The following is a 27,934-nucleotide window of genomic DNA, read 5'->3' on the forward strand; positions in this document are numbered from 1 at the left end:
CTGCTGGTAGAAGATAATTTCTTGTCCAGTCCAACTCTCTGGCTAGTGATGTCCTACAAGGTCCATAGTCTCTTCTAAGAAAGGCAGGGACTGCCAGAAAAAGGGAGGAGCCAGGTAGGCTTAGGAGAAGCTAAGGAAGGAAAAAATGTGTTTCTTGAACAGAAGGGTGGCAGTCCTGGGGGGAGAGGGAAACCACAGTGAGTCTGTCATTTTAGGGACCAGGATGTGCCTCCTGGTGCCCTGGTGTAAGAGTGGTCCACTGAAGATTCCCTCCTAGTGTGCACCTACAAGTCACCATTACTAAAGCTGTACAAAGACATCGCTGCTAATATCAACAGGAGAGCCTGTTGGTGGGACTTGAGGGTTCCCCCTCCCCACGCTCCTACAGAAGGCCCAGTAACCTGCCTGGCCTTCCTCTAACCAGCCCAGGTCTGACACATCTAGAGGACTCTAGCTTGGGGAAATGAGTGTCATCTTTCCCTTTTCTACTCTTAGAGTTCCATGATCGCAGCCAATGCCACAACTGACAGCTCCAAGGGACTCCATCATTTGTTCACTGAGTCTGGCAGGGTCACACAGCAGGAACTTGGAATATGAGTCCAGCCCACCTGCCCACTCAGCCCACATTGGCCTTGAACCTGTAACAGAAAGTTCCCAGTTGTAGACTTGTGGCTCACTTATGCCGAGGGAAAGGAAGCCCAAGATAGGCAACTCAGGTGGTAGGTGACAGTTTCCTTCCAGTGTGGTCCCCAATCCAGTACTTCCACTGTCCACTGTGGGTTACTACCTCAGGCTGGCCTTCTGCGGGGACAAAGTGGTTTGGAGAGAAGAATGTGGCCTCTGGAGAAGGGTCCTGAGGGCTTAGTAGGGCGATGCACAGGAAAAGAGTGAGCTGCTGGATTCCCAAGCAGCTGCTGCACAGCTGCAGCTGATCCCAACCATTACCCGAGTATCAGGGAGTGCTCTTCCTGCACAGGACACCCCAGGAACATCAGGCTTCAGGGAGTGTAGCAGGCGGGTGAGCCAGGAACAGAGCTGGCCAGGCTGCCTGTGCCAAAGAAGGAGGGGTTGGGCCAGCTGGGGCCAGAGCTAGTGTGACATCACCAGGCGGCCCGCCCCTGTCTGGAGCTGAGGGGAGGCCCAGAGCCTTTCTGGGGCCTGGGGGATCCTCTTGCACTAGTGGGCGGAGAGAAGTGCCTGCAGCCAACCAGGGTCAGGCTGCTCTCACAGTTTCCTCTGGCGGCATGTAAAGCCTCCACAAAGAACCTGGAGTTCAACTGAGGCTGCTGAGTCGGCCTGGGTATGGACCCCAAGCCCAGGACCTGCAAGGAGCATGCACTGAGGAAGCTGCAGGCCACACTGTGAGGAAGAGCAGTGAGGAGCAGCCTCAGCGACACCCTAGCCAGTTCCATCCCTAAGAGCCTCTGAGAGCACGGGCTGCTGCCAGCAGAGGCCAGTAAGGCAGGGCTGCCAGACAGCCTGGGACTCGGGACCCTCCTGGAGGCCATGGTCAGGCTGCCCCACTGATGGCATCGGGAAGCATGTGAAGGGCTGCTCCAGAGTCAAACAGGAGAGAAGAGGTAAGCGGCCAGCTCTCAACTGTAGCATCCAGGGGAAGGGGGCTTGAGATGGGCCAGGGGTGAGCAATCCTGACTCCCCTTCCATCTGGGGGTGTGCAGCTGGACCCCACGGGGGGTCAGACCTTGCTTTTACTTGGAGCCACACCAAGCATCTGACTAGAGAGAGAGGACTAAGACTACTTGGCCAGGGTGGTGTTGAGGCACGGAGCGTGGGGTTGGGATGTTGAGGACTTCATTGGTATACCTCACTCACCTCTTTCACACAAAGAGCCTACGAGGTGAACCAGAATGGTTGTTGGACACTGGTTGGTAAACTGGGCACATACATGTGTGTTAGTGTGTACTTGTGAGGCAGCCGCCTGAGAGTGACAGGGGAGCAGAGGATTTGGCAAGTTATGTTTAAGCTCTGGCTCCTCCTGCACACCCAGGCTAGAGAAAATGCTAGTACATTAGCAGACCTGCCTGAGGCAGTGGTAGCCCTCTTTCAGAAAGTGCCCCCAGCCAGGCAGCGCCTGCTCACAGGTTTCCAGTGGGCCAGGAGCAGAGGCGTCCTGTGCGAGACACAACATGTCACACACAAGTTTCTGTCAGTGGGGCAAAGTGCTGTCCTGACTTTCCCTTGTGCCCAAGGACACAGCAGATGGCCCCCAGGTCTCCAACTAGCAGGCGATGCTGAGAAACTGGAGGGCATGCTCTCCTGGTGGCCTCGTGAGGGGACGCTGCAGGCGCCACATAAGGAGTCCCTTGAAAGACTCAGCATGAGATAATTTCCAAACAGAAATGTTCTGTCGATCCCTCCCCTCTCCCTGTGACATCTGTGTCACGGGTCAGCTATTGCCTCTGCTGCGGGAGTAGGAGAGTTCCCAGAGGCCAGTGTGGTCACTCAGAAAAAGATCTCTTTTTACAGGGGCTGGGAGGAAGATTGAGAACACTAGTTCTGAAGCTAGCTCAATGCTCTCCACATGGGTTCTTCCGAGTACAGGCAGAGTATGGCAGAGATTATGAGCCGGCTCCAAGTCTGAGCTGTTCTGAGAATTAGCTCAATGGCTCTGAGAGATCACAGAATTCCTGAGCCTGTTTCCTGACCTGTGAAATGGAGCAGTAAGAGTGCCCAGCTCTGCAGTAGATGAGCAGGCACCTGCAGCTACCCCACAACACACACCTAACCGTTTCCATCTCACAGTGACTTCAGGGCCACTCTGAGTCATACATCACTGTTCTCTGGGGTGGTACATGAGACCTTAGTCCACAGCCCAGTGCTAGTCTCCGAAGACTAGTTACTGAGAGCCTAACCATCAGAACTGTTCAGAGGGGGGAACAAGTACCCCAGTTCTCAACCCCACATGGGGTCACACATCAAATATCCTGCATATCAGATATTCACATTACAATTCATAACAGTAGCAAAATTACAGTTATCAAGTAGCAACAGAATAATTTTATGTGAGACACTGTATTAAAGGGTGAGGTCTTTGCATCTAGACCTAGGGTTTGAGGCTACCTGTAGCATTTCTGCAGCAAAGAAGAATACTCGAAGGAAATATAGAAACAGATCAAAACCTCCAGTACTACTCTTGCAGGCATAGTGACACAATGCACCACCTTGGGTGCTCCTGGTCTGCCTACTGACATCCCTGTCAGAACTGCAGAAACATGGACCTTCCATGGTCCCTCAAGAGGACCGCCAGCCATACCTGTCTTTCAGAGGGACAGGCAGAGAAGCCTCCAGCAAGCCTGGCCATGATGGACTAGTGCCACACGATACCAGTGAATCTGAGCCCAGGGACAGCAGCTTTCCTCCCACAATTCCAGAGGGCCAAATGGGCTCTTGAGGTCTTGGAGGCATTTGGAAAGTGGCCATGAGGTACATGCTTTCCAGCCCAAGCTTCTAGAGTGGGTGACACTGAAGGTTTCTGTTATAATCTGGACGTGGTGGCTTTCTGGCCTCTGTATGCTCTGGCTTTGTGAACCTGGTTAACACAAATAGATTATCACTAGGCAAGGACAGACACAGTGCAGAGATAGGTGGGCAGCATGCATGATCCTGGAGATTACCTAGCACAGCTATGGGTTTACAGGCAAGGACCCCACAAAGGTCTACAAAGTTAGCCACTGAGCAGGCACTTTATACCATTCCATCCCTACCCCTACTCTAGGAAACAGGTTCTGGTTTTAGCACCTCCTTTTCAGATGGAAGAATAAAGGCTCAGGAAGGCTAACTTATCTAAGGTGACAGTCATGTGATCCATGGGACTTGAACCTAGGATATAGTTCTAAAGCCTTTGCCTTTTTCCATCCTATTCTACAACTCCACAAAGTATCCTAATTCCTCCTATTCTAGCACCACCCTGTGTCACTGGCAGTCAAGTCTGTTTTTGCTGCCCCTAATCACTCCGAGAGCAGGGTGCTTCCCTGGTCTCCATGCTGCCTTCTCTGTGGAGACTACATCTGCAGCATAGAAAGTGTGGCTGCATGTTCTCTGCTGTCCCCACAACCTAACACCATCCACGTGGGGGCCAGTGCCTTAAGTAAATATTCATTCACGTGACCAGAAGGAATTCTCTCATCACTATTTGGGGAAATAATTCAAGGCTGCTATGTGGGAGCTCACTATCTACACTATGCCACACCTAACAGTTCCCGAGGCAGCATCAGGCATCTGGAAACAAAACAGACAGAAGGTATATTCAGCCTCTGGCCTCTCATTTAATCATAGCCTACTTCATCTGGAATGTTCTCAACTTAGAGTACACACGGTGAAACTGCTGTGTAGAACCTGAGCCCACCAAGATGAGGCAGACAGACACCATACACACCCAACAGATGCTATGAGTCATAAGAGGTGGTCCTGGCAACTGAAAGGGTCCCCAAGATGAGAAGTGAGAAGTGAGGTGCAGAAACAGCACCTCTTCCACATATCTCCATCAGTGGGCCAAAGGGGAACATTTTACTTTGACCTGGCCACTCTAGCCCAGCCCACAGTCATCTGGCACAGCCATGTAGGAGAATCTCCAGGAGGAACTGGTGTATGGAGAAGGGGTCTTTCTGTAAATTTATGTGAAACACCGAAGAGGCCACTTAGCTGTAGGCGTCCTGGAGTTTGTGGGGATAGACAGCACACTCCAGAAACCTTATTTGGAGCTGTACCGTGCTCCGGAAGGCTGATTCAATAACTGCTTGAGGGAGGGTTATAGCATACTGTCCATGTGCACATCACTCTGAGACACATTCTCATCACAGGAATGCTAAGATGGCTGGCTGGGGAGCCAGGCCTCTGACAATCAAGCCATTGTGCAGGTCCACTCCCTGGTAAAACCAGCCTGTCTTGGGGCCAGCAGCCCCAGAGGCTTGGCCTGTCACTTAGTCCTCAACCAGGCAGCTGAGACCACCACAGAAAAGTTCAGAAGGAACTCTTCTCACCTCCCAGAGATTCCTGGTTTCCAGAATGCCAAAGCCCTACCAGGGGTAGATCCTCCTCCAACCCTCTGCCACGGAAGACTGCATTTCCTTTGTCCTGCTAAATCAATCTTCAGAACACACTCCAGACAGCAGAGATCTGCAGGCTGGATGAATACCTGAGCCATGAGGCAAACCTCAGGCCTTGCTCTCAACCACACAGACCATGGACCTTGAGGGACAGATACACTGTTCTTGACAAGGTCTCACCTGGAGCACTTCCCCTCTCCCTTGACCCACCTCCTCTAGTTCCCATCCTGGCTGGATCACAGGGCCCTTTAGCTCTCCCCAAGTGTTGCCACAAGCATTAGGAATGTCTGCTACTATGGACCCCCTGGGCAACAGGAACCATACCTCTTTTTTTTTTCCTGCTCTAGTTATCATGACTTGCCAGGAAAATCCATGGAATGAATGTAGTCCTTAGCATCTAGTTGTCTAGGTGCTATACTAGGAGCTGAGCATTCTGAGGGACTCTACAAAGCCATACTCTGGGGCAGCCAGCAGGGTAGTCTGAGCTCTGGGTGTTAGGTGGAGATGGCCATAACTGTTCATAACAGAGAGGTGGCCTTAAGAGGTCACCTTAGGAAGAAAGACAGACACATACCAGGTAGAATTACAGGAGAAGGTTTGCCAGGCAAAAAGCACATGAAGGTAAGGTGTATGTATGTAAGGACACTGACTTGATGCCATGTGAGTTTTATTCAGAGCTGGAAGTGTGTATGGAATGAACTATGGGGTAGTATGCTAGCCTAGCACACCAAATGTCCTAAGCCTAATTCCCCAAATACCTCTGAAACTGGGGTGCTGGCACACAGGACCTGACACTGCAGCAGGAGGAGCAGGGGAAGGTCAGGAGTCTCCTTTGTCATGCCAGCCTTAGCCAGCTCCTGGTCTACTTGGGCAACATCATACTCTGTCTGAAGTCTACTTACGAGCATGTGGGTAAGAAAGCTGTCTCAGGCCCACCATCTGGCAGCTCTGGTCCTGGTTCTTGTCCTTATCCCTCAGTTCTGTGTGTTCATCTTTGAAATGGGTATACTCACAGTTCCTACTTACAGAGTGCCTATGATGTGTGAGGCAGGCACAGAACGAACTTGTCCTGATGCTCAAAGGATGAGACTGTCCCTGTTGGCTGAAGTGACCTTTGTGTTAGCTACGCAGCTGGGCTCAGAAGAGAAGCTCCAGACCATGCCCAAGTTTTCCAGGAAGCCACCTGGGGCAGTGCTGTACAGCCAGGCTCAGATCTGGACCGCCCCCCCGCCAGGGGTCCAGAGCACACTAGGCACTGCAGGAAGCGCAGCAGCCAACTCAGAAGCTGGACTCTCAAATGGCTTCTGCAGACACTCCCTGCCTCTGCTCTGCTGGCCATGATTCCTGGCACAGAGGGTTCAGTGTGTAGACTTTGGGGGAATCTTAAAATGGTTCCCAAATAACACAGCAAGGAAAAGTAACAGCAGTATCCTCATCCTCCTGGCATAGGCACTCAGCTCCCCAGGCCTAACCACATCCCCTCTGCCCTACGGTCTCACAGTGTGACCACAGCCCACCTCCATACATTCAGCCTTTCCTGGAAGCCAGCAGCTCACCCATGGCATGTGCATGAGAGCCTAGGACATCAGACACGCCCCACTCCCACCCCATCACTTCTCCAGGCATAGCTGGAAGATGCGGTCCTAGCTTCTCTGCTTCTCTGGTTCAAGCCTCTGTCCAAGACTCCCACAACAGGGCTGACCCCAGGATGGAGCCAGATATAGGACTGGTAGATGGGAAGGCTAAACCAGTGGGTGATGGAAGGCTGAACTGAGGGGGACTTACATAAAGGTCTGGTGAATACTAACCGAGGAAGTGGAGAGCTGGCTGCAGCCTCCCTGGGGGCCTTCATGGCCTCCTAGTGAGGGATGATTCAGGATCCTGGATTGAAGACTGCTTATTCCCTCCCTGGCCTCCAGGCTGGGGTGAATCATGGAGGACAAATGATACACAGTTCCTTCTCCAGGTTGTCCGAGGTGAGTCTACCACTGTTCATCTGTAATGCCCATTCTGGGGTCTCACCACTCACAGATCAAGAAGCTCTTTGTAACATCCAACAAGACTCACCCTTGTACTGACTTGAAAGCAATGTCTGCTCATCTGGTCAAGAGTAAGAAGCAACTGCATCCTGGCCATTAAACAATCAAACAAATAGGCATCTTTATTTCTACTGACTGGAGAGGTAACCTTGAAGTGAGGGCACGGAGCTGCAGTGTTCATCAAATCTGGGTCCAGATGTTTATTCCAAGTGACCCAATAGCTTAGGGCCTGGTTTTTCCTCACTGCCCAATACAGGTACGACTTGTCTCCTAGGTCAGGAGTCATAAAACATGCTGCCTGGATGCTATTAATAGTAATCACGGAGGACAACTGGCTTCAGGCAGGCCAACCGGTACCTGGAGCTGTCTATGTATAGAACAAGACAGAGTGTGTGGGGTACACCCATGCATAACAAAGGACAGCCATTATTCTTAATACTATTGGCTCATTTTGAGACTTTCTCTGCAGCTGATCCTTCCTTATCCTGGGTCAGCTGCTGGCTTAGATACCACTCTGCAGGCATGCCCAGTCTTCCTGCAGCTTTTTTGAGAATGGCCATTTGCTGGTGTTTACGTTTTTGCTGGGCTCTCTGCTGCCCTGATCTCAGACTTGCCATCTCCATTCATGCTTTGGTCCCTCAGACTCACTGAAACACAGCTGGAGGGCAGGGCCAGGCATATGTGGGCCTCGTGGCCTTGGCAAAGGTTACTTCTCAGGTCTCCAGAATGTCTGGGATGCCTCCACAGGTCTGTGCTCACAGCTGGCAGTGCAGTGCTAGCTCGGGTAGTGTCTCTTCCATCAGATGACAACCTGGACTGAGCAGGGACGTACCCCTCAAGAGGCTGGCTTGCAGAACCACAAGAGTTTCTTCCTGCCTAGAAAATCAGAAAGCTTTTCTTGGGGTTCCTTGGCACACTGTCATTTCCATAGCAGGGTTGCTTTGGTGCATCTGGAGCACCTGCTACCTAACTCCATTATTCAGTAGTTCCATGACTTAGGCAAACGACTCACGGTCTTCAGGTCTCAGCAGTCTCCTCGCCTGCCCTGCTATTAGCCTTGACTTATCTCTATGGTAACTAAATGGCTGTTCTAGGACTAGAGAGAGAGCTCAGCAGGCAGAGTGCTTGCCTAATATTTACGGAAGCCCTTGGTTTGATCTGCAGCACTGCATAAATGGGATATGATAACACATACCACTGACGCTGGAGAGGTGGAGGCAGGGTGATCCCCAGCCTCACAAGGAGTTCAGAGCTGGCCTGAGGCACATGTGACCCTATCTTTAAAAAAAAGGAAAGAATACTAGAAAAACACAAACCCACAAAGACCATGATTGTGTCCTCCTAGAATGGCAGAGCTCACCAGCAAAGCACCCCAGCCCCTCAGTAATCAAATGGGGGAATTGCCGTGCTGTTCCTAGGACTCAGGTGTGGGGCCCAGCTCCTAGCTACACGGCTGCCCTGAAGTCCTTCCCAAAGGGCTGCTGGGAAGACACAGTGACAAGTCATAAACAATGTGCTCAAACCATAGAAATAACTGGCTGGAGTTTTTATTATTATCATTATTATTATTATTATTATCTGAACTTTTCTCATTCCTAATCTTTGGGATAAGAACTCAGAAGTATATCCCAGGGCAGTAGCCGCTGCCATTGGGCAGGAGACACTTCTGTGTCACCAAAATGATGCTTCTTCCTCAGAGCAGTCCACTGCCTGGGCTACAGTGCTGTGGTGGCAAGAGGGATATAGACACACAGTATGTGGCCCCACCACACAGGCCAAATGGGGACACTCAGATGCAACCCACTGGAGGCTGGGTGAACCCAGGCTTAGGGAGTCTACTTCCCCATGTGCAGAGGCCATCCTGCCACGTGGTCACTGCAGCCTTGGTGGTGGGGAGAGGGAAGCCCGGCACAATGGAAACTCCTCACCACACAATGTGGAAAAGCGATTCGGATCGGTGTTTTTATTTTAATTTCCAGGCCAAGGAAAACAGTTGGGTTTGCTTTTCTTTGTTGGTCATGGGAGAAAGCGAGGAGGGGAACTTTGACTGGAGTGGCGCTAGTCCCCAGCTTAAGGCGGCTGTGGAATGCTGGGGGGGTTATTTCTCTTGGGATGCAATTAGTTGAATAAATAGCAAGAAAGCAAAAGTAAACAGACTCATTATTGCCCATTCAGAACTGCCAAACTAGCAGAAGACAGGTTAGAATCCTTAGGGAAAACAAATGCTTGCTAGGGAGGCCAAGGGCTACATGGGGAGCATGGTACTAATGTAAGCCCCTTGGAGGTTCAATTTGGGCTCTTACCTGCTGCGTGTCCCTAGGCAGGGCCCCCTACCTTCCTGGACATCTAGAGTTTCCACCGGTCACTAGCACTGCGGACTTACCTAGAGCTTGGGTGTCAGGCCCCCAACAAGGGACTCTGTTCCTTCCAATCACCCCACCAAGCCCAGACCCTGCAGATGGAAATGCAAGCCCCAACTCCACCAGGACACTTGGTGACTGACTGGTTCTAACACTAGCCAGTGACTTCACAACTCTCTGAGCTCCCACTTCCTCCTTTTAAGTTAGGTACAGTACTAATAACAGACTCTGGGCTTTGGGGCCATCAGAACACATGTGAGCAGCGGCAGCTGTTGAGTTTGGTTTGCTTTTAACGATAGCAAGCAGTGTTCTTTCAGGAAAAGGGGTTCAGGGATCACACTCGTGTGTGCCAGCACTGGGCAGCTGGTTAGGGCTAGAATTTAGTCTGAGCAGCTTTCCTCTAAAAGGGCAATGGTGTTCTACCCACAGTACAGCTATCCTTGGCTCCTCAGTGGTGCTTTGCTATTTTTTTATCCTGTGGGCACCACAACATTCTACCCTCACAGAAGAGGTGCTCAGTCTTCAGGATCTCAAGTCCAAAGGCAAGAGCAGTGAGGACCCACACTTGGGAAGGGACATAACTCAATAAACAGCATGGCCTCCATACCTGGGAATGTTTAGAAAAAAAGTGTTTTCTCTGGTGCCAAGTTGCCTCCCTGGCATTCTGGCAGTTTCTTGGCCACAGCACAGAGGAGTTTGTCACCAAGCAGGCAGGTGAGCTGCCCACAGAAGGTGCGGCAGGAGGGCCCACCCTAGCCTGGAGCCCAGCTTCTCCCCATTCTTCTGCAGCAGTGTGGGCGGGGGGGGGGGGGGGGGGCGGCTACCAGTTCCCAAGGAGCCAAAGCACTGGAAACCAGGCAAACATTATCAAACTAGCCTGTTTCCACTGAAGCCCCACCTCTCTCTAGAACAGTTCTCCATTAAATACCCTTTCTGCCTGGCCCCAAAAGGCCCTCTCTGACTGTTGGAACCAAGCATCGGCTCTTGAGTTCAGTAGAAAACAACCCAACACAGCCCCTTGGAGAACAGGGTCTGATCTGCCCACTGGCTGGTTCACGGTGCAGTCTGCAGCCAGGGGCTCCAACGAGAAGCTTCCGTGGGAGCCTATGCCACAGCTGGTATTCAGCAGATATGAATGTGAAGTGCAAAGTGGTAATGCTGGTGGCTTTGAGCTGCCAACAGCTGTTAGGCTAGGGCTGAATTCTGGTTGGACCACCTCCTAGCCTTGTGATCTTAAGACTTGGAAACTGAATCTCAGTTTCCTGCTTTGTGATATGGAATTAAGAGTACCTAGGGCTGGTGAGAGGTGCCAGAGAGTAAGAGTTCTTGCCCCAAGCCTGATTTAACCCGAGCTTGATGCCCAGGACAGACACGGTAGAAGGAGAGAACTGCCTCCTGCAAGTTGTCCTCTGACCGCCACAAGCGTGCTATGGCACTTGTGCCCCTACATGCATACACACAAATAAATATATGCTGTAAAAAATTTTTAAAAAAGCAGAGAAGCTACCATCAAAGGACATTGTAAGAACACAGGGAAGTAGCCCCGGGAAATCCTAAGGTCCCTCTAGGCCTATCTAACTCCTACTCAACCCTCAAGAGTCAGTGTAAAGGTCACTTTCTCAGGGAAGTGCTCCCGACCCCTCTATTAGGTCAGGGCCCTGTCATAACCTTTCACAACACGTGATGCTTCTCCTTACAGTTCTTGGGAGCTCTGGCGATATGAAAGCCCTGTGAGGGCAGCCAAATCCCCAGCAACCAGCACACTGCCTGGCACATTGTAACATGAGAAGAACGTATGGGAAAGGGATATACCGTCTAAGAAACAAGGCAGAGACACATGCCTAACTTCTGTTCTTTGCTGATTTAAACTCACTGCGATGATGAGGATCCTGAAGTCACTGGCTGTTGCAGCACTTGGAATTAGAAGAGGTCAGATTGTTCTTGTCTGGGACTCCGTAGCTTAGCTACCACACAGACCAAAGCCATGTGACAGGATGCTCCTTCTGTGGACACTGTCCACTACTAAGGGCATTCCATTCTGTGTCTAGCGGCTCATTCATCTAGCCAACACTTGCTGAGAAAACTTCTCGATGCTACATTCTATGGACAGGAAGTTGAGAGAGACCCTGTACCTGCACTTAGAGAACGCAGATCCATCAGGGCTGAGATGGGTAAAACACAGGAAAAATTCGGGGGTATGAGAGTGTAGAACACAGAAAAGCGAAGGTCAGAGTCCCAAGGCAAGGGAGAAAGAGTAGACACTCCCCTAAGCTCCCATTCCCAGTGTCAAGTTCTTGGGCTCTGGAAGTGGCAGATCCCTTTTACTCTCTACCTCAGCAGGGCCCCACCATCTTCTGATGTTTCCATGACAACTGTTCTCTCTCTGACTCCAGGAGAGTGAAACATAGCCTCCCCAAAATGTATCTGGGTAATGTCCTGCCTGGCACAAGCCAGTGGCAGGGATGGGGCTGTCACTGACTTCATTTCTCCAATCTCAGGCTTTCAGAGACCTCATTCGTAAAGACCAACCACCACACTGCAAGGACCATGAGGCCACTGTGTGTGACCTGCTGGTGGCTGGGGCTACTGGCCACCGTCGGAGCAGCTACAGGTCCAGAGGATGATGTTGAGGGCACAGAGGATGGCTCACAGAGAGAGTACATTTACCTCAACAGGTACAAGCGGGCAGGTGAGTCTCCGGACAAGTGCACCTACACTTTCATTGTGCCCCAGCAGCGGGTCACAGGAGCCATCTGTGTCAACTCCAAGGAGCCCGAGGTGCACCTGGAGAACCGTGTGCATAAGCAGGAGCTAGAGTTGCTCAACAATGAGCTGCTTAAGCAAAAGCGTCAGATCGAGACACTGCAGCAGCTGGTGGAGGTAGACGGCGGCATTGTGAGCGAGGTGAAGCTGCTGCGCAAGGAGAGCCGCAACATGAACTCTCGAGTCACGCAGCTGTACATGCAGCTCTTACATGAGATCATTCGCAAGCGGGACAACGCGCTGGAGCTCTCCCAGCTGGAGAATAGGATTCTGAACCAGACAGCTGACATGCTGCAGCTGGCTAGCAAGTACAAGGACCTGGAGCACAAGTTCCAGCACCTGGTCCTGCTGGCCCACAACCAGTCAGAGGCCATTGCACAGCTAGAGGAGCACTGCCAGCGGGTGCCTGCTGCCAGGCCCGTGCCCCAGCCTCCCCCAGCCACCCCACCTCGGGTCTACCAGCCACCCACCTACAACCGCATCATCAACCAGATCTCCACCAACGAGATCCAGAGTGACCAGAACCTGAAGGTGCTGCCTCCCCCTCTGCCCACCATGCCTGCTCTCACCAGCCTCCCATCGTCTACTGATAAACCATCAGGTAAGTCCTTTGGGGAGCCCCACTCACATGGGCCTCTGAGCCAGGTGCCTCCATGCTTCTATTTGGGGGAAGAGTTTTGGCCAGCTAAGACCAGTCCAGGGCTTGCATAATCTCCTGAGGTGGCTGCTGGAGCCAGTGGGGCTGGGAGGGTGGGGTGAGTGACTGCACTGCTCTACTAAGGTAGCAGAGCAGCTGTGGAAGGGTGTCAGCTCTGGGGTCTCTGAGAAAAGAAAACTCAGGCTTAGGTATTTTGAGAGACTGCAGTTGCCCTGTCTTGATGGCTAGGGTGTCTCACATGTGGGCTCACATCCATATGCAGGGCCCAGAGCTACCTTTTTGTAAATGTCACCTGACAAGTCACAGGCCAGTGGGGAAGTGCTATTAAGTTCAAAGTTAAAGTCTCATAGGGGTGGGGACCAGAAGGATCTCTTCCCCAAAGATTGGGAGTTCCCTTCAGTCAGCTGCTGCCCAGTGGTCAACAAGGCTTCCATACACTCTCAGCACACATGTCATGCTAAACTGCGATTCCCAGGACACTGTCATGGAAGAACGGGGTCCTTGGAGCACACCCTGGAATGCGTAACCAAGAAACTGCCCTGGGAATCTCACAAGTGTCACCTGATTGAGCTCCTCAAGGACAGGCTGAGTAACCTGTCACATGCTGAACATGCTTGGGCTGCGTGTAAAGTCAGGCCTTTGTGTCCAAGCTGGGCCTCTGCATCAGACTCTAGTAATCTGTAGGTTAGGGGGAGCAGGCTAGAGGACTCCCCTCAAGGGAGCTGGTTCCTGGAGCTTGGCTTCTCCTTTATCTAAGCATTGTTATTTTCCAAATGTGCTAACTGAATTCATCTCTGCAGAAGGTAACCTAAGACTGTGCACGGGGTGCCAATTTCTTTGTTGGTAGAGATCTATTTTTACTGAAAAGACCCTGTTTTGTACCTATTTCACACTTGAAAAAAATAAACAGTAGTATTGAGTTGAATCTGTGTGTGGCCAGTGGGCAGAGCAAGAATGGACAAGTCAGTGGTGGCAGTGGGGAGCTAGGTTCATGGCACAGCACCTGTCACAGCCCCTTGAAAGAAAGACCTGGACTGGGTGGGGGAGGAGAGCAGGTGCACTTGGACTGGACTGTCCTGGGTTGGAATCCTGCTTCTTCTATTGGTGAGCTCTGGGCAGGAGGCAAGTAACCCTGTCCCTGTATTTCTCGTGTAAGGCTCTGGGTAGGATTTATTTTAGTCTGTTTCCAACTGGCAGTTGTAGAACACGAAATACTGCAGAGTGTGTGTGGCACTGGGCCCGAGGTAAACAGCCTCCTTTGATCATGGTCTCTGCATCTTAAAACAAAGAGACAGGGGTAAACAGTTTGTCTTCAGCTCTGGTGTTCAATGTCTGATGACCATGCCATCTGCACCCACACCTGGTTTACATCAGAGGCGAAGGAGAGGGTGGGGTATGTTCTGTGTTCTGACAGAGTACCCAGAGGGAAAACGTGTCCTAGGGCACCAAATGAAGGCTCAGACGTGCTTGCAGCCAGGGTGGTGTCACAGTCTCCAGATCGTCTTTCAACTCGGGAACTCTGGTTTCTAACTCAACCATCTCAGGACATTCCTGAGCCAGAACAAAATGGGGATAAACACCTGGAGATGCACAGGGGCTTCACCCCTTTCCCCTTATTTGCTCATGAGAAAGTTATTTAATTGGCTGGAGATGTAGCTCAGTTGGTAGTGTTTGCCTAGCATACATGAAGCGCTGGGTTTGATCCCTGTGATGCATAAAACCAGGTATGGTGGCATGTGTCTGGAATCTTAGAACTCAGGGGTGGAGGCTGGAGGACCAGAAGTTCAACAACAAATGTACACAAGTTTTTGTTTTGTTCTGAACTCATCTGAGCCTTAACTTTCTTCAAATGAGGAGATGGGGACAGAGCTACAGCTTCACAGGGATATGTCATAAAAATATAATGTGCTATCATGTAATGAGGGGCTGCCAATATTGCTTGGCCCATCCTTTGACTTGGTGAAGACTATGGTCCCTGGTCTCCAGGAACTCAGTGCAGAGGAGGTGGCAAGTGTGTGAAAGGGCTTGGAATCTACACTGTTCCCAGTCACTTTTGTTCACCAAATTCCACACAGCAGGACTGACAAGATTTCTCTAGAAGGGCCAAAATTTTCAGAACGCTGTGGGAATTTATGAAGCCAGCATAACAAAATACCAGGAATACAATGAGCATTGTCTGGCCTCTTTACAGAATGCCAAGTGTGCTCAGCTGCAGTCATCCCAGGCAGAACAAGCCACTCCACCTCAGTTCTCAGAACCAATGCACAGAAACCAGGATGTGTACTTGATGCCCAGGAGACGGGTCTTAGGGAAGCTCCCATCAGGTTTGGACCCACCCCTGGGGTTACATTTCAGTCTTTCATGGACAGCTAGGCCTAAATTCTTGTTTTTCTTGCATGTTAGCTTTAGATGTTATGACCCCTTCTTGGGACTTTATTGCTTCATGGACAACACTGTACATGTGAAAACCACCTTCTCATCCTCAGCCTCTAGAGCTGGCTGGGGCTTGGACAAGCTGACAAGGACACTTTCCTAGGTAGATTTTCTCCCCTGGTTCTACCTCACGTGTCCTCCGAGACAGGAAATAAGCATAAGCACAGAGACCATGCTTCGCAGCACAACAGCGTGTCTCAGAACTGACTTGTTCCCTCCTTTCTGCAGGTCACCCCCATCTCTCCCTCCCTTCTGCAGGTCACCCCATCTTTCCCTCCTTTCTGCAGGTCACATGATTACTATGAAGAGAGAAGGACTGGTCCTAAGATGATAGAGCTCGGGAGGTGGGATGTGATGCTGAAGGTGAGGGGTGACTGGCTAGCCCTGGTTTTGACTTAGCCTTTGAGGCTGCAGACACCGAAGGGAAAGCCGCCTGGTCTCCTCCCTCTAGAATGTGTGTTGTTTCCCCTGTACTGTATTCTCCTTTTCCTGAAACGTTTTCTTAAATGAATTAAGATATCCAAAATCCATTGCAGCAGACATTTCAAGAACATTCTTTGCTAGTTTCTGCCTAAACAAAAGCCACTAGGGGTTCCAGGACCGTCTTCTTCATCCCCTCCCTCTCTAGGAGTCTGGGGGAGCTGATCACAAAGAGTTCTTTGAGGGTGACCCTCAGCTATCCTGCCACCCCTCGGGCCACTTTCCAAGAATGATAGTGGGCTGAAGGCCCTGGCTCTTTGCAGGAGATAAACTATCAACTTTGTGACTGTTGGGAGTTAGGTATTTGGCATCTCAGGGTCTGAAAATCCCAACAGTTTGGCATTTGGCAAGCCAGAAATAATTGAGAAAATCCTAGAGATCAGGCATCTGTGGCCAGATTGCTACACGAATGGATCACTGTGGTGAATTTACTTGGTGACTGTACAATACTCATGCAGGCCACCAAATTCATTTTTGAAAAGTGACAGCAAGCAGAATTGAGCACCGCTGTGTCTAAACCATGACGTCTGCTGAGCCCGATGAGCGAGTGCATGGTAAAGGTAGCAATGGACGCTTGTTAAGGAGAGCTGCGGGGACCTGCTCACGGCACACAGGAGAGGGTCCCTCCCTGACTGCCCAGCACTGCTGCCTCAGGTTCAGCCTCCCTAGGATGACCCGCATGAAGAGTGCCTTGGCAATAAAGCAGAAGGTCCTCACTTGAATCTCATGTTATCCTTGCGCTCTAAAAAGGATAGGTGATTCTCCCTCTTTAAATATAATTTTAGGTTAAAATTACTGTATACAAGAAAACATGGAAAGAAAACCAAGTATTAGTTTAAATGACAAAGGCAGTAATTAAATGTTTTTCTTTAAGTTGAAATTAAGTGGCCTATGTGACTGTCTTAAGGGTCATTTCTAAAAGACCAGTAGGGGCAGCATGTGGCCTCTCAGACACATGGCCTCCCCTGCATATGGTCTGATCCAGACTTCCCCACAGAAATAATTTCCTTTTTAGGAATTGGTCTGGATGTAGATGACCATCTGCCATGGAGGTCTGCTTCCAGAGGGTTCTCAAGCTGAGGGTGACAAAGAAATATAGCTTACATTCATTCCTGTGGAGATGGGACAGGTGAAGGCAGGTAGAATGTGGAGGACTTGTTCCTATCTGCTCAACACAGACGCACTACCCCGAGAAGGTGCCTACCCCCACAGCAGCCCACCACCATTCACTAGGAACAGACCTCCAACAAACCTAACTGCGCGGCAACACAGCACATCACAGGAGAAACCTGGAGCCAGAGACAGGCCTGCACACCACTCTGGGCCCCTGCGCCTGAGCTTCCTCATAATTCAACAGCTTTGCGGAAAGGATAAAATGGCATAGAAGACACCTGGTTGGCTGGCAACAGGTTCTCTGAGACATGGTAGTAGTCACTCTACTATACTCCAAAAGACATAAATACAAAGGCATTTAGGAAGCCCAGACAGGATGGAGCAGTCCTGCTGGAGCTGGGAGAGACTTTCTAGAGCAGGTGACAAGGGGCTGAGGCTCTGCAGATCTGCTACCAGTCACAGTCAGCAACTGTCAAGAAACCATGAAGACCAGGCTCAGTGCTAGGCAAATGTCTTGTTTCAGACAGAGAAAAAGGCCAAAGTACCACAAATTACATGCCAAGTGGCTTGTGGTCCAGTTGCAGGGTCAAATGGCAGAACAGAGGATAAACAAGGCTTGTGAGCACGTGGGAGATAAAAGGTGAGCAGGAAAAGCCATCATAGGTACCTTAACAAGAGCCAGTGCAGCTGCCCCTACCTCAGAAAGGGTCCATAGGTTGGCTGACCATAGGACCACCGGCCACTTGTTCAGCATCTGTACATTCAGAGTCCTGGGTCTGATAAATTCTTCCATGATGTGCCTGTGCTCAACTGTAAACCCTTCATGTCCAATGACTACCTCATTCAGGCAGCTTGGGGGGCTACCAGCAGCAACACTGGGGAAGGCAGGCTCTACCCCAACCCTTGGAGCCCGGAAGGCTCACCTGTGCACTGTGAGACTTCCGGGACCCTGTAAACACTTCTCTCTTCTCTCTCTCTCTCTCCCTCCCTCCGTCCCTCCCTCTGTCCCTCCCTCGTCCCTCCCTCCCTCCCTCCCTCCCTCTCTCCTATAGTGTTGGTAGAAACCTAGGGTCCAAAGAATGCTAAGCAAGAGCTCTGGCACTGATCTCCACCTCCAACTCCACCTCTTTCCTAAGCTGTTGAAAACCCCCTTCTCTCCTACCCAGCAGCCCTGCTAGAAACCTGAGTGGGCACATGCCTCTCAGTCTAAAACTAACACTGGACACTTCAGTGGAGAAGTATTTTTTATTTCGAGGTCAAACAGGCAGGATGGGGCCCCTGGAAGCCATTTATGGGCCCTAAGGGTTCTTGGGAGACCTGGAACTGCATCAGATGCCTTGAAGTGCAGTCACCTCACACATCCAATATAATTTTTACAGTAACAATTTTGAAAGGGTTTGAATAATTCTACTTTTGAAATTATTTGGCCAGGAGTAACTCAATTAATTTATGGTTGGCTCTGATTTCTCAGCAAACATCAGACATGCTCAAGAATTCTTGGGAAGTGAGAAAAATCTAACTTACAAATTGTTTCCCAAAGTAATAACATCTTTTAATAGAGGCTAAAGTTAACCATCAATGAATTTGACAAAATGGGTGTACACTTTGTAGAAATTTAATCATAGGATAATAAATTTTTATTTTGTACTTTTCTTTCTCACATCTGAGAGCCAATAAGATTTTTTTAGGTTTCAAACATTTTCATAAATTCCTCAAAGCTCCTGCCCTTGGCCTCAATGCTGAGGACATTCCTGCCCCCACCTGTAAGGAAGAAATGGTATGCACACTGCCAACACCTTTGGCAACTGCAAACTATTCCTGCCTTTAGGCCACTGTTCATAATCTGCTTCACTGAAAGGTAGCCATTGACATGGACAATGACTTTACCAGAATTCTTGAAAAATAAGACGTAAGCATTATCAGACAAAATTGTTCCTCGTGCCTTTTACAGGGTCTGTCATCTGACCTGTTCAGGATACCCAGGGCCTGCCACTGGCCAGAGTGGGACTCACACCTACATGGTACACTTGCCTTGGCATTAAATGGGTAAATTTGAGTAGGGCATTCCAGATCCAATTTGAATATCTAGTCATTTCTGTTAGCAAAGAGACTCCATAGAGCTAGACCATTGAGAACCAAAAACCACAGAGGTATGGGTACATCCACGTGAGGCTGGTCATTCTCAAGTTACAACAAGATGATGGTACACTTGGGTTTAGTCTGGTGGCCAATCTCAACTTGCCTTTACCATGAAGAAAACCAATGGAGCACTCCCTGTTTTCCATGGTGACTGTGTGCCCTCTTACCTATAGGGTCTCTGTCAGGAATGCTAGAGAGGAGAGCAGGGCTTGGACCACCCCAACCAACACCAGATGATGTGCTGAGAAATCAGAGCCAACCATAAATTAATTGAGTTATCCCTGGCCAAAAAATTGCAAAATTCCCCGAGTATCAAGGCCTAAGTCCTGCACATCTTGTGTCCCATGTGCCAGCATCCCTCCCTCATCCTTGGCCTCAGTCCAGTGCCTTTCCTGCACGCCTGCCACTCTCCAGGGAACCACACAGATCTGCTCGCCATGGCAGTCATGCTGTTCTTCATGTGGAACATTCTGACTATGGTGTAAATATGGTCTTTATAGAGGTGAGCCTAGGTGTCGCCGAGTTAGTGTTGGCCTTGTCTGCGGGCAGAGCTGCCTCTCAGAGGGGGAGCCAAGGCAAACACCACCAGGGCACTTGCTCTGTGCCAGAAGATGCTTCGCCCACTGCACTTTGAACATTCAGCTGCACTCAACAAAAAAGATCCTCATTTTCTACTGTATACAGCTTTGGAGCCTTCACTAATTCTGACTTAAAATGTGCCTAGTTGAAAATATCTATTAATAGGGGTGTGTGTGTGTGTGTGTGTGTGTGTGTGTGTGTGTATGTATGTATTAAAATATACTTGGTTTTGAACACTCAAGAGCAAACAGCATGTGTGTCTCAAGTAAGGGGCTGGACCACTCTAACATATCAAGCTTGTATCTAAGGAGAGGGAGGCTTCACCTAGCCCCTGGACTGAGATCCACAGGATGACTAGTGTTCTTTCTCTGGGTTACAGCAGTAAAAGCTGAGGCTCACTGAGAAACCTGCCTAAAGTCACAGTGTAAGAAAAGCCACTAAGATCTGACCCTAGTGCCCCCAACACTACATCAGTAGTCTTTCCCCAGCCCCAGATTCTTTACCCAAATTTGAATGCTCTGCTTGGCTCTCTGTGTCATTATCCAAGCATAATGATGACAGATTTGTCACCGACTTATTTAGATGTTACAGTATTGACTTCTCATTGCATTATTTCTGTGCAGCACAGAGAACCACTGCACCATCCCTGTTGCATAAGGAATTCTCATCACAGCAGGGTGCTGGTGCCACGCTTTCGATGCAGTCTATATCATTTGTTGTTTATGCTGACAGCTTTGCCTCTTACATATGTTATAAGAAAGGGGGATGTGTTGAGCATGGGAGATCTGGCGGAGGGCTTCTGAGAGAGCCTCAGTTCTTTAAGGAGCTGGTGGCCTGAGTGCTGTGAAGGCTGACAAGGTCATCTACATCAATTCAAACTACTCTACAATCCTAGACGACCTTGCACAATGACCAGATTTGTCACATATACACAAAGAAAACTTTCAACATTATAAGACACCAAAATAGTTGCATGGACACAGTAAGTAAAGGTAGGGAAAAATAAAACCCAAATTATCAAAAGACAAAACTGGAAGGGTTTAATAACCTGACAGATACAGTCCTCAGGATGCCAAGCCCAAAGCTAGGTCTCCATTTTCCAGGTCACTCTGGTTGGGGAGAAAGAAAGCTGCATCCTGCCCAGACCATCTGAGGTCTCAGGCCACCCTAACTGCATGGGCCATGTTGCCTTAGGGTGTTTCCCAAGGTCTCTGGGCTCTGATTTCCTCACCTATAAAAGGGGGAGACTACAAACACCTATCAGGATTATGGGAAGGATCAGCAGTGGAAATACCCAAGTAACTGCAACAGACTGGGGCTACAGCAAAAGGTACGCACAGGTTCCAAACAAGCCTTTCTTAGAGCAAGGTGTTCTTACCTGGGCCTCAAGGGTCAACTTAGCCTTCTGAAATGTTTTCAAAAGTTGTAGAAGCCTGAATTTTTCTTCCAAAAAATTTATTGTGTGTGTATGAATGTGTATGCATATGTTATATTTATTTGTATTTGTATGTGTATATATGTACCTGTGTGTGAGAGAGATTTGTATATATTTGTATGTGTGGATGTGTGTGTGTGAGTACCACGGCATGTACCAAGTACATGTACGTGTGAGTACCAAGGTAGTCAGACCTTGGGTGCTGGTCCTTACCTAACACTCTGCCTGAGACAGGGTCTCTATTGTCTGTCACTGTGTATGCCAGGCTAGCTGGCCTACAAGATTGAGGGGCGCTATGACACTGCCTTGCACAGGTTCTGGGGACTGAGCTCAGGTCCACACTGCACAACAAGCACTTTTCCTCTTGAGCCATCTCCCAGGCCTTTCTAAAAACTCTTGCTACTTAAGAGATTTACTACTAAAGACCTCAAATCCTTCTAAAATATTTGTCAAAACAAAACAAAACCAGCGTCCATTTTTAAGAATGCCAGAGGCAAAACTGAACTGTAGAAGGCAGCACAGATTGGTAACTATGAGGCTAACCTTCCAGTGGCTTCCAAAGACTACTTGCACAGTACCCCCTTCAAGAACTGCCTTTGTATCTGGCCATGCCCCAGGAGCCCGGTGGCTATGCAGGAAGGGCCCTAGCTGCTGGCTTTGGTGAGTGTAGTTCTGTCGTATCCCTCCTTCCATCTCCTACCACAGCACTCTCACTAAGTGGCCCTGTCCCACTGACCTGGTGGAAAGCTGGGCGGCCTCCCACGCCACCGGCGCTTTGCTCCAGCTGTCAGGGACAGGCTCTCATTCTCTGTCTCAGTCCCTGGGGCTTGGGCCAAACATAATGAAAACCTTTTTCTCCTCCCTGAATGTTCTTCCTGAAGGTCTGGCCTCCCCTTCCCCAGGATAGAAACTGGGGCCTAGCAAAAGCAGGAAGTTGCATCAGGGAATAAAGGAAGGGAGAGAGGGAGGAGAAAAGGAGGAAGAAAGGGAAGGAGGGAGGAAGGAGTAAAGGAGCTGCTTGTGTGTCATACCTTCTTCCCAGGGCTGGGTACTTGAGGACCTTCCTGTACTGTGTGCAGGGAAAGGTAAGGGTGTAGGAAGTCCCCTAGAGAATAAAAAAGCCTACAGATCCAGCCTCCAAACTGATCTAGCACAGGGAACTGACAAAGAGGCAGATGGTTCCTGTTTCTTATCAAGTGCTCAGTGGGATGCTCCACATTGCTCTAAGGCCCAGGAAGGGACCCAAATCCAAGTTTCAGTCATCAGAATGGACTAGCTGAACCCAAGAGCCAGCTCCCTCTCCACTCACAGAGGGAGAAAGACAGGCCAGCAGAGAGGGTCTACCCTGCTCTTAGTTTCTCAAGGCCTACAGCAGCCCCAAAGGGGTATGAGACCCAATTAATAGCTGAGACCGGAACTGATTCCCTAGGCTAGCCTGGAACTCACTTTGTGGCACAGGCTCATCTTGAACTTCTGACCCTCTTCCATCAACTTCCAAGTGCTAGGATGGCAAGTGTGTACCACTGCAGCCAGTGACTGAACAGTGGTGGAACCAACATACAAAATAATAAGCAAACAGCAAAATGTAATGGTTATCTTACACTATTGGTCTAGTAGGTAGGTCTTGAAAACCTTCAGAAATTTCATCACTAAGGAAGACCCCAGCTTGACTGGATCTTGATAATTCAAGCCTACATCTTCTTGTAGTCTAATGTTGAAACACAGGGCATCACTGGAGGAGGGAAAGAGCCATGGTCAGGGACTGAAGACCCACGGCAGCTAGCTAGGCTCTAATATCCCTTTTGGAGAGCATGGACTGGACTGGCAAAGCAGAACGTCAAGCCCATAGAGCACTGATGACCGTGGCCATGAACAGTAGACACATGTGTCACGACACCAACAGAAACAACTTCTTTAAAAATCACTCTGAGAATATCCACCCACAGGGCTGGAGAGATGACTCAGTGGTTAAAAGCATTGGCTGCTCTTCTAGGGGACCTGGATTCAATTTCCAGTACCCACATGGCAGCTCACAACTGTCTGTAACTCTAGTTCCAGGGGATCTGACTCCTTCATAAGACATATATGCAGGTGAAACAGTAATGCACATAAAAATAAATAAATTATTTTAAAAAAGAATATCCACCCACATGACCTCTGTAACCCTAACAGCTCTAAGAAAAATATGACTCTCATCTACAAACAAGAGACACCAAGGGCTGGGAGATGTGAAGAACCTTCTTATAGGTCAGGGGGGGAGAGAGAGAGAGAGAGAGAGAGAGAGAGAGAGAGAGAGAGAGAGAGAGAGAGAGAGAGAGGGAGGGAGGGGGGGGGGGGGGGAGGGAGGGACAGAGAGCGAGCGAGCGAGCGAGCACAAGAGCAGAAGTGGGGCTTAGAGTCCAGGCATTCTGATTCTCAGTCCGGGCTCTTACTTTCTGACTTACAAAGCAAAGACCTGCCCCTTTAAATTGTGCTCCTTAGCTCTCTGTTAGCAGTTCTGTCTGTTTGGAGTCCAGCTAAGGTGTCATCTGGGGGCCGACAGTTATATAACACACACATAATGTGTTTACAGGCCCATGGAGAGATTGCCTGCAGGCCCTGGAGGATGGCCATGACACCAGCTCCATCTACCTGGTGAAGCCTGAGAACACCAACCGCCTCATGCAGGTGTGGTGTGACCAGAGACATGACCCTGGGGGTTGGACCGTCATCCAGAGACGCCTGGATGGCTCGGTTAACTTCTTCAGGAACTGGGAGACCTATAAGGTGAGAGCAGTGGGCCTGTACACAGTGTCTACAAGGTCCACTTTACTTCATAAGGACAAAGACAGGACCATTTCTGTAAAGCCATCAGAGTGGTAAGGTCAGGCTCCTCCTTATCTGCTTTTCAGGAGAGAAAGGAGTAGCGACAGCCATCTTTCTCCCAGCCAAGGCCTCCACAAGGGGGACCTGCTGTTAGGGGCCAGAAGGGGCAAGTCCCAGGGCTCTAGGTCCTGGGAAGCTCCCCTAAACGGCATGTATAGGAAACTGTAACAACTGGGCCCTAATTGCAAGGTCCATTCTCCTTGTAAGGCAAGTGCCTCTCACCCTGCTCTGAACCAAGAGGGACACTAAGGATGTCATGAACAACGCAGGTCAATGGACACCTGTTCTGTGCCAGGTACTACACAGCGGGTTCTTGTGTATGCCCTTAAGGAACGCATTGCTACAAAGTCACCTTACAGGTGAAAAGGGAGAACACCCTGCCATGGCTGACAGCCACAGTGTGGTAAAGCAGTAACTACAGCCTCAAGGCCAAAGATGCAACATCCATCAGCCCTGATGTCTCTGCATGTAGTCCTACTGGTTCCTTCAGGCTCCTCCATCCTGGCTCTCCCTGGGCAGGAGTGATTCCTTTCTCCAAAGCCTAGCCTCAGGGTCCTCTTTGTACTCCTCCACTCTCTCATGGGGATGGGTTAACAGAGCAAATGTTTACCCATCCTAAGGAGGTTGGTGATAATGCTCGGCTTTGAGAATCACTTAAAAGACTTTGGGGGCCACTGTTCAGCTGATGCCTCAAACCACATATCAAATGAATAACAAAACCACTGGGTTTTAAACCTAGAAGGACCCAGGTATATGTCACATGCCAGTCACAGCTCTCACCTGTCTATGTTGGGGCTTATACAACCTGTATACATAGTCCATCTCCAGAGAAGGCACCTGAGGCTTAGGAGAAGCCCATATCCTAGAGGCATATCTAAACAATGCTGGCTGCATGCCTTCCAGGTGCCAGACTCTCAAATAACCACATCATCCTGCCTTTGGGAAGTTACAGCATTCTCAAAGGTCCACATGATGGAAAGGAAAAGGTGTGCTCTTCAGACGTGTGAATGGTACATGACTGATGGTTACCCACTCACAGAGCCTGATACACAGGTAGCAGGGACTGAGCCTAGGCCTGCCTTATGTTCTTGACTATTCCTGGGATACAAACTCCTCACTCCTGCTCTCCTGGGTCTTCCCCAGCAAGGGTTTGGGAACATCGATGGCGAATACTGGCTGGGCCTGGAAAACATATACTGGCTGACAAATCAAGGCAACTACAAACTACTTGTAACCATGGAGGACTGGTCTGGTCGCAAGGTCTTTGCAGAATATGCTAGCTTCCGCCTGGAACCAGAGAGCGAGTACTATAAGCTGCGGCTGGGGCGCTATCATGGGAATGCAGGAGACTCCTTTACCTGGCACAATGGCAAACAGTTCACCACTCTGGACAGGGACCATGATGTCTACACAGGTAAGAAAAGTAGAGCCAAACCTAGGTGTTGAATGGGGATGAGAAATCCAACAACTTTAGAGCCTCTGCCTGCAGATCCTGGAGCAAAAAGATGCCATGTGACAGACAGCTGTACCAAGCTACCTGACACTGCTTCTCAAAGTCCCATTCTACCACTGCCTTCAGGAAAGTGGCACTTACAAACAGGGAAGGCAAAAGAGCACAGATCTCATGTTGAGGGCTGCCCTGGGCTAAGGCTTTCATGGAAATATCCCTCTTTTACGAAATAACACAGAAGTGATTTGTTAAGGCTGGGGAGGACAAGAGAGGCATTCTGTCTTAAACACTTCCCTCATCGTTCTGAAAGACTCTTAGCCAGCTCTTTCAACTCCTAAAAAATTGTTCGAGAGAGCTGTTTTCCCTCTCCCCAGCCCACAGCAGGCCACTTCCACTTTCTCCAGGGCCACCTCTGTGTAGAACCTAGGCTACGGGCTAAACATGGTCCTTATTTATTCTTATGTAGCAGTACTGTTTGGTGGCATAATTTTTGTCCTTTTACAGTTGAGAACATGGTGGTCGGAAAGGGTGAAGCCACCTCTGCAATCCCACCATTAGCTTGTCATAAAGCTAAGTTGAAAAGTCAGGCCAGCCTTTGCCCCCTACTCAGGGTGCTGTAGAAGACCCTGGGTATACCACAGATGGGACAAAACCACCTCTTCCTAAACACTCCTCACGCCTTCTCTTCTACAGGAAACTGTGCCCACTACCAGAAGGGAGGATGGTGGTATAATGCCTGTGCTCACTCCAACCTCAATGGGGTCTGGTACCGTGGGGGCCATTACCGGAGCCGATACCAGGATGGGGTCTACTGGGCTGAATTCCGAGGAGGATCTTACTCACTCAAGAAAGTGGTGATGATGATTCGGCCCAACCCCAACACCTTCCACTAAGCTTGCCCCCTTCCTGGCCACTCATGGCCATTGCCAGAAGCCATCAAAGCTGTCCCAGCTGTGCAGACCTCAAGCACAGCTCCTCACCAACTTCTCTCAGGCTGGGAGGACAGGATGCTGGACCTTACTTTCCAAATCACTCTTTCAGGTTATGGGCATCAACAGTGTTCTCTGTCCTTCCTGCTTTCTCTCACACCAGACGGCCTCATATCCCCAGGACAGGGTTAAGTCCCTCCAATAAAACACAACTGCCAATACCCTCACACATGACAGACATGCATATGAGCCACCACGTGTGCCCTTAAGACACACATCACACGTGGGATGACTAGATACCGCATACACTGAGCTTTTCCATACTCAGTGCTCATGTGCGGACAGCAGCACCAGAGCTTTGGAGAACGCTTCTTCTCTTGCCTTGTACTTGAGTCGAAGGGCAGAACAGGCCATGTAGCTGATTTCAAAATACAGTCTTTGGCATTGCCTGGATTCTTTCTGTAATGTCTGCACGTTCATCTCTCATGTAGGGTTCCTGGCCTTCTTGCTTGGGAACCTCTCTGGGCACCTGATCAACCGCTCCCCTTCCACTGTTGTATTTTCCCCTTCTTGGGACGGCCCAGCATCCCTCCATCCCAGCATCCCCTCGGCCTGCACTTTCTGTGCCTTAGTCTCTGGCTGCTCACTAGAGGTCAAGGGTCCTCTTCTCCCTTCTCTGGCCTTTCCCCTTCTGCCACACAGACCTTTATTTTTGGCCCAATTCATTGACCATTGGGGAGGAAATAGTCTGGGCTCAGGTTCCAGATGGGAAAGGGAAGGCAAGGCCAAGAGCCACAGTGGCAGTCACATAGACCTGTACTCAGTTGTATACCTTACTTTAGCCTCCACATTATTGTAACTTCACACAAATAGTACCCTGTCTTGCCAGAGACACTCGGCTGGAGAGAAGTCACTGCAGTGTGTTGGGACTCCCAGACAGCTGCAGATTTGAGGGCCTATGCTCACGGGGAATGATCTGCACCCTGTCCCCAAACTGCACCTCCCAGAAGATGAGGCCATACAAAGAAAACTAACTACTTTCCATGAGCTGCCATGGCCTAAGGGACTGTTGGTACATTGCAGCATGGTGGCCTCCTGAGTCCTGCTGGGCTTAGAGGTATCACATGACTGCCATGCCAGAAACAATAGATAAATCAAGAAGGGGAGACCCTCCCGGTGGGTATATGTGCCAGGTGTGTGAGCTATGGGCCATTTGGTAATGTCCACATTGGGTGCATGCCCATTACCTCAGCATTTCTCCCGGTGTACCATGTAGCATGTCCTGTTTGTGTATAAAAGGGAGGGTTTTTTTTGTTTTTTGAGTTTTTAAAAAATATATTCCCAGACTATCCTTGTAATGACACAAATCTGCAATAAAAGCCTAAGTGCTATGTGGATGCACCCGCACTGTGTGTTGCTGTTCTGGAATGGCCTTCCTGGGGTTTCTGTCAGTAAAGCAGAAGTTGTAGCATCTAGCATACACAAGACCATCAAAACCACACCCTCCTACCTACCCCATCAGGAGTCCCATGCCAGGGACCTCTGGCCAGTGTGGTTCTCTACTACAAAACCTCTACTTCCAGCTAAAATCTCAGGTGCCCAAGAAGCTCTTCACAGGCCAGGCA

General features: G+C 49.9%; 2 protein-coding genes across 9 annotated transcripts in view; one reads left to right on the forward strand and one right to left on the reverse strand.

The window, feature by feature from the left end:
* Ralgps1 (Ral GEF with PH domain and SH3 binding motif 1) overlaps positions 1-27,934 on the reverse strand; it is a 225,037-nt gene that overhangs the window by 77,912 nt on the left and 119,191 nt on the right. The gene's annotated exons all lie outside the window — the stretch shown is intronic.
* Angptl2 (angiopoietin like 2) lies at positions 1,153-27,710 on the forward strand. Its single transcript, XM_038336147.2, has 5 exons — positions 1,153-1,580; positions 11,964-12,829; positions 23,638-23,831; positions 25,074-25,344; positions 26,074-27,710. Exons 2-5 carry the CDS (start codon positions 12,013-12,015, stop codon positions 26,271-26,273), a joined length of 1,482 nt encoding a protein of 493 aa, XP_038192075.1. The 5' UTR covers positions 1,153-1,580; positions 11,964-12,012; the 3' UTR covers positions 26,274-27,710.

Source organism: Arvicola amphibius, chromosome 7 (assembly GCF_903992535.2).
Source record: "Arvicola amphibius chromosome 7, mArvAmp1.2, whole genome shotgun sequence".
In the NCBI taxonomy this organism is placed as follows: Eukaryota; Metazoa; Chordata; class Mammalia; order Rodentia; family Cricetidae; genus Arvicola; species Arvicola amphibius.